Here is a 10661-nt window from a genome sequence, read left to right as displayed (position 1 = left end):
GCTCTACTAGCAGTTGAGGTGAGGTGAACAACTGCTAGTAGAGCACCTCACCCTCCCTGATTGAGCTAACCTCGTTATCTCCATACTGATTTATACCTGCCTCTGGAAATGTCCATTACTTGCATCTGAAGAAGTGAGGTTCTTACCCACGAAAGCTCATGCTCCCAATACTTCTGTTAGTCTTAAAGGTGCCACAGGACCCTCTGTTGCTTTTTACAGATTCAGACTAACACGGCTACCCCTCTGATACTATACACAGAGAGAGAGAGATGAATGTACCCCCCCCATATGAATGCAATAAAAGGTGGTGACTTCCAGAAAGTGCTGAGAGAGAGAGAGAGAGAGAGAGAGAGAGAGATGTAGGGTTAGAATGAACCTCAAGAGGTCATCTAGCCGAGCTCCCTGAGCTGAGGCAGAACCAAGTATACCTAGATGATCCCTGACAAGTGTTTGTTCAACCTGTTCTTAAAAGCCTCCAATGATGGGGATTCCATGACCTCCTTGGAAGCTTGTTCTAATACTTAACTATCCTTATAGTTAGAAATTCGTTTCTAATATATAACTTAAATCTCCCTTTTTGTAGATTAAGCTGATTACTTCTCATCCTACCTTCAGTGGACAAGATCACCATCCTTTTTATAACAGCCCTTAACATAGGCCTGGTCTACACCTACAACTTATGTCGACCTAGCTACATCACTGAGGGCTGTGAAAAATTTCATACCCTGTGCGATACAGTTAGGTTGACCTAACCCTCATTGTAAACACAACTAGGTCAAAGGAAGAATTCTTCTGTCAACCTAGCCACTGCTGTAGACACAGCTAGGTTGATGGAAGAATTCTTCCATCGACTTAACTACCACATGTGGGAGAGGTGGATTACCTGCATTGATGGAAAAACCCCTTCCACCAATGTAGGAAGCATCTACACCACAGCAGCACATCTGCAGCACCATAGCTGTGCTGCTGTAGTATAGACATATCCATATTTAAAGACTGTTATCAATCAGGTCCCCCCTCAATCTTTTTTTCTCAAGACCTCATAGGTCAGTTTGTCTAGACCTTTGATTACTTTTGTTGTTCTCCTCTGGACTCTCCAGTTTGTTCACTTCTTTCTTAAAGTGTGGTGCTCAGAACTGGACACAATACTCCAGCTGGGGCCTCACCAGTGCTGAGAAGAGTGGGACAATTACCTCCCTTGTCTTACATATAACACTCCTGTTTATTCATCCCAGAATGATATTAGACTTTTTTGCAATTGCATCACATTGTTAACCCCCAAATCCTTTTCAGCCTAACTAGTTATTCCCCATTTTGTAGTTGTGCATTTGTTTTTCCCTTCCTGAGTGTAGTATTTTGCACTTATCTTTATTTAATTTCATCTTGTTCATTTCAGACCAATTCTCCAATTTGCTAAGGTCACTTTGCATTTTAATCCTATCCTCCAAATCGATAGCAACCCCTCCCAGCCCCGTGTCATCCGCAAATTTTATAAGAATATTCTCCACTCCATTATCCAAGTCGTTACTGAAAATATTTAGTAGTTCCAGACCCAGGACAGATACACACCCCTCCGTTTGACAGCGAACCATTGATAACTACTCTTAATGTATGGTTTTTCAATCTAATTTATTCTAGATCACATTTCCTTAGTTTGCTTACGAGAATGTAATGCAGGACTATATCGAAAGCTTTACTAAAATCAAGATATATCCCATCTACTGCTATCCATTAGGTCAGTAACCCTGTCAAAGAGGAAATTACATTGGTTTGGCATGATTTGTTCTTGACAAATCCATGTTGACTGTTACTTACCACCCTACTATCCTCTAGGTGCTTACAAATTGCTTGTTCCAATATCTTCCCACAATTAAAGTTACGCTAACTGGTCTAATATTTGTTGGGTCTTCCTTTTCCTCCTTTTTAAATATGGGCCCTTCTCCGGTCCCCTGGGACTCACCTTCATGAGTTACCAAAGATAATCGCCAGTGTTTCCACGGTTGCTTCAGCTAGTTTCTTAGGTACCCTACAGTGAGTTTTATCAGACCCTGCTGACATGAATACATCTAACTTATCTAAACATCCTTTCCCTATTTTGGCTTTTATTCTTTTCCCCCTTATTAATATTAATTGTATTGATCATCTGGTCACAGTTTACCTTTTTAGTGAAGACTGAAGCAAAACAGGCATTAAATGCGTCACCCTTCTTGATATCATATGTTATTAGCACTCCTTCCCTGTTAAGTAGAGTACACTTTCCTTCATCTTTCTCTAGTTCCTGAAGTATTTATAGAACCTCCTTGTAGAGGAGCGGACTCACCCCTGCGGCACCTCCTGCTGGTCACTTCTGGGAATTAGCTCTTCCTAGAGTGCCCCCTGCAGGCTGGTGATCCACCTGTCCTCTGGCCCCCCGTGTCCCTCCCAGACACCGGTGCCCTTTGCTCTGGGTGCTGCCCCCTGGCAGTATCCACACACACTGGGTCTCCCCTCACAGGCAAACCCCCACCCACTAACCCCACTTCACCTCAGTACCAGGCCACTGCCAGTCACTATCAAGCCCCCGCTCCCTGGGGCAGACTGCAGTATAGGCCACTCATCACAGGCAAGGTTGGGTTTGGACCTGCTGCCTTGGCCTACCTCTGGGCTGCCCTCTGCAAACCCCAGTACCTTTGACCCAATGCTAGGCCCACAGCCTGGGGCTTTCCAGGCTGGAGCTCCCCAGCCTTTCCCCAGCCCTGCTCCACTCAGGTTCCCTGTCCCAAGCTCCCTGCAGCCAGGCCCTTCTCTCTGAATGCAGAGAGAGACTGGTTGGGCTCCTGGCTCCCAGCCTTCTTATACAGGCCAGCTGGGGCCTGATTGGGGCGTGGCCCAGCTGTGGCTACTTCCCCAATCAGCCCAGTAGCTTTTCCCTTTGCCCCAGCCCTCTGCCAGGGCTGTTTTAAACCCCTCAGGCAGGAGCGGGGTAACCACCCTGCTACACTCCTATTAGTGCCTTTTATGTCCCTGGCTAGGTATAACTCATTTTTGCCTTCACCTTTCTGATTTTGTCTTTACATGCGTATGCTATTCTTTTGTACTTATTGTCAGCAATTTGTGCATGATTCCACTTTTTGTAGGATTCCTTTTTGATTTTCAGTTAAAGAGCTCTTGATGAAGCCATATTGATCTCGTACCATTTTTCCAGTATTTAAATATATATATTTAAATATGCTAAAAGAATGCTTTATAGATTGAGTGTATTGATTAAAATTAGCATGTTTTTTCATGTGTAATCTTATTCTTACAGAGCTCTTGGAAAAGTCACTGGCCCTTTTAAACAAAAGCCATGAGCTGACTGAATTCATAGAAGAATTCAAATCTGATGGGTCTAATGTAAACCCTGAGTTGATTCAAGGAGCCCACAGCAGCTGCTTGAAAATTGGCAGTCTCCTTGAACTGCTACAAGACAGGAGAAGGCAACTGGACAAATATCTGAAGCAGCAACGCCAAGGACTAGAGCAGGTTCTGCAAATTTGTCATTGGCATCACCAAGAAAACCAGGTATGATATACAACACTTAGGCCAGCCACAGTAAAATCAGGACACTGTTATATGTGGTGGGGAGAGTTACAGGAGAAGGGGTTCCAGTGTATTTGGATGATAGTTTGCCTCACTGATTTGTTTACTTTGATTTATATTTTAAGCATGTCTCCCTACACAACCTTATTTCTGGCCTTTCCTAACTTTTGGCTGCTTGATTTTGCAACCTAAATGCTCTTTTAATGTAGTTGTTTTTTTTTAAATATAATTTTCTAAGTTAAAAAAACTGAACTCCCCCACAGAAATCCTATCATGTGGAATCATAGTGACCCCTATACACATGGATTATCCACAGGGTTCAGACCATTAGCTTCACTGCACTTACCTCTGTCACATGAGTTAATGGAGCAACTGGTGACTGCAGTAGACTATCATCTTCTTTGTGGACCAGTCAATAGAAGGAGAGAGAGAGATACTTTGCCAGTGGTTTCACAGCTATTTGCTAAAAGCAGAGGAATACAGAGACTCGGGACTCCTCAATTCAGTGCCAGCTTCTGGAGGGGAATGTGTTCTAGTGGTACTCTCCTGTCTCTGTGCATGCTGCCTGTCCCTTTCCCTTCTCTTGCAGTCAACCCACCTCCAGCTCCTATTTCCATCCCCCTCTGCACCTATCCAACTTCCTCCCCCCCACACCCCAGTTCTTGTCCTCCTCCCCCTCTGTGTCTATATACACCCAAGCCACTTCCTTTCTGCTCATCCTGCCTCCTCGGCTTCCTCCCCCCTTCTGTTTCTATCCTCCCACCCCTCTGCATTCAAATTAGGCAGGGCCAAGTCCTGCTCAACTCCCGCATCCCTGGGGTGGAGTTCGCTCAGTGAGGATGGAATCTTTGGGCAATGTGGCTGCCAAACTCTAACAAGTCTCTGAGTCTACTGAGTATTCTGCAAGCAGAGTTTTTTAAAGGCTTGGAACTTGGTCAAATTTGGGTGAATTTTCATAGGAGAAGCAAACAACACATCCTGATACCAGAGCAAGCTCCCTGCCAAATTGCAAACCCTTTCTCCAAAGCACAGGGGTGATAAAGCTTCACAGTAAAACAGTCATAAGACTTTTTTTTAAACATGGGCAAAAAAAGTATTTTTCCTGAATCTTGTTCCCTGGGCCTGTCTACACAGTGGGGTTTATTTCACACTAACTGCAGTTTTTTCCAGTTAAAATGGGCTCACATTCACCCAATGTGACTCTTTTTCTGCATCAAGTGGCCAATTAATATGAACTGGATAATCCACTTTGAAAATGGATTAGGTTCATTTCAGAATGAGTTTGTCCAGAAAAAGGAAGCATCTGTATTTCGCATTAACTTTTCAGTCCTCCCACACTGCATTGCTTCACACTAGGACTGCCCTGTCTGTTTACCTGTGTGCCCTCTAGTGCTCTGGGGTCATGTTGGCCAGATGTCACCGCCCTGTTTAAATGCTGGCACACAAGTAGGAGGTCCCTATTTGCAATTACACGGTACTGGAGCTGTATATCCTTTTCAGTGTAATCAGCATTGTACGGTAGCAGCCATGTCTGGTGGTGCTGCGGTGCAGAAGTCATGGATTTCCTTGCTATCTGGGGTGAGGAGATGGTCCACTCCTGTCTTAACAGCAGCTGCCATAATGCAAAAGTACATGAGCATATAGCAAAGTATATGACCAAGAGAGGTCACTCTCAGGACACAGCTCAATGCCGTTGCAAAGGAAAGGACCTTTGGCAGGCTTATAAAAAAGACCAAGAGCAAAAACAGGACTTCTGGCAGTGCTCCACTACTTTGAGGAGCTGGATTGGATTTTTGTCAGGAAGGCCACCACCGAGCCCCAGTATGTTCTGGAAAGTGCTGAAAGCACCAAGGAGGACCCCGACCAGGACTCTGATGAGGAGATTTCGCCTGAAGGCCAGGGGAAATCTAAGAGCCGGAGCCAGACCCAGAGAAACAGACAGCACCTGAAACCCAGATGGACTCCCAGCATGATAGTGCTGAGAAGGGGACCTCTGCCAGTAAGTATTATGTGCAACATTACTATAAAACTGTATAAATCATTTTAGCAAATGCTTGGCCCAAGTGCCTGATGGACATGGCCATTTTGGGCCAATGTGAGCTAGGAGCCTTTCCGAGCCTGCTCAGCTTTACCCCGGCTCCCAGCATGCTCAAGACGGTGGCCACATGGGGAATTCCAGCTCTGCAGGGATTGGTTCCCTGATATTTTCATTTCCCACTGCCCACTACCATGCTCGCATCTACCCCCCCAACCTCCCTTCCATTCCCCATCAACCACCACAGGTGAGGGGAACATTTTGTCCCCATTGCCTTGATTAAACCAGTGGTGCCACAGTAGTTTTCTAAAACAACATTGTAGTGTAGCCATGTTTACTGAAACATCAGTTTCAGAAAAAATATGGTATAAAAATACTGTTTTTCACAATGCCCTGAGCTTTCCACTATCTTAGCATTTTATGAGGTATATTTCCCAAAGACAGAGACACTAAATCACAGAGATTGTAAGGCACTCAGCTAGTTGTAATCAGACTCTCAACATCATTAAGCCCTCAGGTTCAGAACACATACAGCAGAGCGGTACTTATTTAGCAGTGCATTTTGTGTATCGAGTGCAGGTAACAGAAAACAGAATTTAAGGCAAAGATAATGCTCTAATTTGGCACAAACACTGCAAGACACAGCAGCCTTCTCAGGGCTACCTTTATAGGTAGAGTGTCCCTTCCCGTCCTGCAGCACTTCTGGAGGGACCATTCTGGGAATAACATCACTGCATATCTTCCGTCTGCCTGTTCCCCTTTTGAATAAGCCACTTCACTGCTTCTTGGTGACTCAGATCAGAGGAACATCTTCCAATGTAAGGACTGCCTGCATAGTTGCCCATGCAATTACTAACCTGCCCCCCGCAAACCCTCACCCACCCACCTACCTCCCAAGCCCTCCAGCCCATCCAACCCCCAAAATCCTTCTGCCTAACTCAGGTGAAGTCCAAGCCCAAACCTCCAAACCCTGCTGCCAGTCACCAGCCATGCACCATACCAGCAGCCTTGGATTAGAACAGGGTTCCTAGGCAAAGAGCAAGTAATGTGGAAATGTCTTAACATTTGCCCCCAGACTGGGAAGCGATTATGGGAATGGCATTGCAAAACTGAGGACAGAGTAATTTCATCATTGCTGCCCTGGAGACCTGAATTAATTCAGTAACTGCTTTTTCTGTTTGTCAGCTACCCTGGCTTCTGTACGTGACACCCTGCAGCCACTAAGAACAGAACCCTTATTAACTGCAGAGTGCCTGACTAATCTCCAGGGCAGGAAAAGGAAGACCAAAGATGAAATGTTTGGGGACCTTGAGACAGCATCCCAGAAGAGGGATAAAAAAAGAGAGGAGTGGAGAGAAGTTCTCCTTGTGGAGAGGCGGAAGAACAGAGAATTGGCAAGAGACCCCATCAAGCATGACACGGACATGCAGAAACAGCTCCTGAAGCCAATGCAAAACCAGACTGTCTTGATGAAGAACATTTTGGGACAATGTTCTGCCATCGCACCACAACCCCAACTGCCTTGTTCTGTTCATTCCCCCTGAAGCATCTGGCACTGGCCACTGTCAGAAGATAGGCTACTGGGCTAGATGGACCGTTGTTTTGACATAGTATGTCCAGTCAAGCCATGTCCTGTAGCCCATGGAGAACAATGGATACTAGGAGCAGCAGTACATTCTTAATGCTCCTGCTACAGGTAGTTCTCTGAAGACAGTGAATTCTGGGATCCCTCCTTCATCCCTACAATAACAAATTATAGTTTCTTCTGGCACCATTCTACATCTCCGTACAGAGGCAACAGTCAGAAATCCTGCATGTACACATGCTTGTGAGCAGTACAGCACATATATGTGTACTCCACACTGTATGGCATGGGCTGACATCTTCACTGTAATCTGGTCTAACGTTTGCACTAGTTTATGTAACAATGGATAAAAGTTTGCACAGTTTTGTTCAATCCATGATTTTTATATTGGCATGATTTGATCAATACAGGTTATTTTTGACAAGATGTACCAGAGTTTCATAAAATACACGTCCCAGAGACCAAATAAAATGTCCTCTCCAAAAATCATTGCACAAAGCATTTTTAAAAAGCAAAATACACTTCTGTTTCACTAAATTCATACACATAGAGTAAAGAAATCCAGGTACAATGTGTAATTAAATTACATTGCCACATTGCAGCTTTTAGCCTCAAAGTAGGAGCATGGGGGATCCTGATCCTATGGCCCTGATGATTTGCTTCAGTTTTCAGAGAAAGCCTTTCTGGCTGATCACAGCATTCAGCAAGTCTCTGCACTTCTGCCCTCTACCCACTGATGAGGCTCTTGCCCTTGCTCTCACAGAAGTTGGGCAAAATACAGCAAGAAGGTATCCCATCAGGTAGATATTTCTCAGCAGCCTCCAGCCTCATCATGAGACAACTCCATCTCCCTTAAAAATGCATACTCCACTGTCATTCTACAGCTGCTCAGGGTCTGTAGTTGAACAGGTCCTTCCTCTTGTCCAAGTGTCCAGTAAATGGCTTCATAAGCCAGGGAAGCAGACAGTAAGCTGTGTCTCATAGAATGACAGAAGGAATGACAGTACCATTTATATCCATAGTAGCAAATTTTCCATATTTCATTAAAGACAACAGATGTGAGTTTCAAAAGATCCTAGCAACTTGGACCTTTTCAAGACCACCCCACATTAACACTGATGAATCTTCTAGGGCCTAGAATCTAGGCCTTGGAGCTCCATGGAGATGCACCCCTTTCTGCTGATGAACTCTGAGGCCTGAGGTGTGTGTAAAGAATAGGCACATGGGTTTCATCAATGGCTCCAATACAATTCAGAAATTCCAGCTGTGCAAATCTACCAATAGCCTCCTGTGCTTTGCCAAACATTGACCCATGCTAGCAGCACCTTTGTAGCAGCACACTGCTCCATGACAACAGCCTGGACAGTTGATCTACCAACACCAAATTGCTTGCCTACTGACCAGTAGCAATCTGAGTTGGCAAGTTTCCAAATGGTGATGGCCACATGCTTCTCCACTGACGGAAGCTCTCATGTTAGTATCCTGAAGCATGAGTTCAGTGTAGATCTCTAGGAAAGTTCCCTTTGTCACCCAGAAATTCTTCCTCCACTGCAGGTCATCACTATCCATTTCCACCAGTCAATGCTGCTTTCATGAGTCCAGAAATGGCACTCAGTCAAGTGAAGCTGCTCCAGGCAAAGTTTTTCCACAATTAGCTGCTTGATTTCTTCCTCCTCCTTTAATGAAATTAGGTTGACAGTGCAGTGGATGGTTTCCAAAATGACCCAGGTATGTGATCGCATATACATGTGCAGCTACCTATGTGTATTAACGAGTGCCTGGACCATGGCACAAAGCAGAGTTCCCTCCATGCTGGCTGACAGCAGTTTTGAAATTGGCCCTGACGTGCAAAAGATAAGTGAATTATAAGATCACAGAAGAGGAATCATGAGAATTTGCTACTGTGACCCCAAGTCCCAGAATTCTGGGAGCTTGCAGTAGGTATCTGACAGTGCACCACAAAAAAAAAATCGTTCTGAAATGCATAAAGCCCAATAGTGGGGACAATACACCATGGGATTCCAGCCAAGAATGCCTAGTGCTTACTCCAAAAAAAAAAAAGTCAGTACCAGGTATACACACTGATTCAATGAGAAGTAGGTAAAAGCAGCCATATGGATGCAATTATCTTGGAATTGTTAGAACATAAGAAAGGCCGTACCGGGTCAGACCAAAGGTCCATCTATCCCAGTATCCTGTCTACCGACAGTGGCCAATGCCAGGTGCCCCAGAGGGAGTGACCCTAACAGGCAATGATCAAGTGATCTCTCTCCTGCCATCCATCTCCACCCTCTGACAGACAGAGGGTAGGGACACCATTCCTTACCCATCCTGGCTAATAGCCATTAATGGACTTAACCACCATGAATTTATCCAGTTCTCTTTTAAACTCTGTTATAGTCCTAGCCTTCACAACCTCCTCAGGTAAGGAGTTCCACAAGTTGACTGTGAGCTGTGTGAAGAAGAACTTCCTTTTATTTGTTTTAAACCTGCTGCCTATTAATTTCATTTGATGACCCCTAGTTCTTGTATTATGGGAATAAGTAAATAACTTTTCCTTATCCACTTTCTCCACATCACTCATGATTTTATATACCTCTATCCTATCCCCCCTTAGTCTCCTCTTTTCCAAGCTGAAAAGTCCTAGCCTCTTTAATCTCTCTTCATATGGGACCCATCCCAAACCCCTAATCATTTTAGTTGCCCTTTTCTGAACCTTTTCTAGTGCCAGTATATCTTTTTTGAGATGAGGAGACCACATCTGTACGCAGTATTCGAGATGAGGGTGTACCATTGATTTATATAAGGGCAATAATATATTCTCAGTCTTATTCTCTATCCCCTTTTTAATGATTCGTAACATCCTGTTTGCTTTTTTGACCGCCTCTGCACACTGCATGGACATTTTCAGAGAACTATCCACGATGTCTCCAAGATCTTTTTCCTGACTTGTTGTAGCTAAATTAGCCCCCATCATATTGTATGAATAGTTGGGGTTATTTTTTCCAATGTGCATTACTTTACATTTATCCACATTAAATTTCATTTGCCATTTTGTTGCCCAATCACTTAGTTTTGTGAGATCTTTTTGAAGTTCTTCACAGTCTGCTTTGGTCTTAACTATCTTTAGCAGTTTAGTATCATCTGCAAACTTTGCCACCTCACTGTTTACCCCTTTCTCCAGATCATTTATGAATAAATTGAATAGGATCGGTCCGAGGACTGACCCTTGGGGAACACCACTAGTTACCCCTCTCCATTCTGAGAATTTACCATTAATTCCTACCCTTTTTTCCCTGTCTTTTAACCAGTTCTCAATCCATGAAAGGACCTTCCCTTTTATCCCATGGCAGCTTAATTTACATAAGAGCCTTTGGTGAGGGACCTTGTCAAAGGCTTTCTGGAAATCTAAGTACACTATGTCCACTGGATCCCCCCTTGTCCACATGTTTGTTGACCCCTTCAAAGAATTCTCATAGATTA

The 10661-nt window shown here is 44.3% G+C and overlaps 1 protein-coding gene across 2 annotated transcripts in view; it reads left to right on the top strand.

Moving 5' to 3' along the window:
• Window positions 1-10661, top strand: part of CCDC141 (coiled-coil domain containing 141) — a 144864-nt gene that overhangs the window by 43889 nt on the left and 90314 nt on the right. For both annotated transcript variants that reach the window (XM_024204039.1, XM_024204042.1), the window contains one exon: window positions 3287-3540. In XM_024204039.1, coding sequence (XP_024059807.1) covers window positions 3287-3540 — 254 coding nt within the window. The remainder of the gene's footprint in view (window positions 1-3286; window positions 3541-10661) is intronic.

This window comes from Terrapene carolina, unplaced genomic scaffold (genome assembly GCF_002925995.2).
Source record: "Terrapene carolina triunguis isolate 2854851 unplaced genomic scaffold, T_m_triunguis-2.0 Scaffold62, whole genome shotgun sequence".
Lineage (NCBI taxonomy): Eukaryota > Metazoa > Chordata > Testudines > Emydidae > Terrapene > Terrapene triunguis.
The sequence above is the reverse complement of the archived record's forward strand: the minus strand, read 5'-3'. Positions and strand labels throughout refer to the sequence as shown.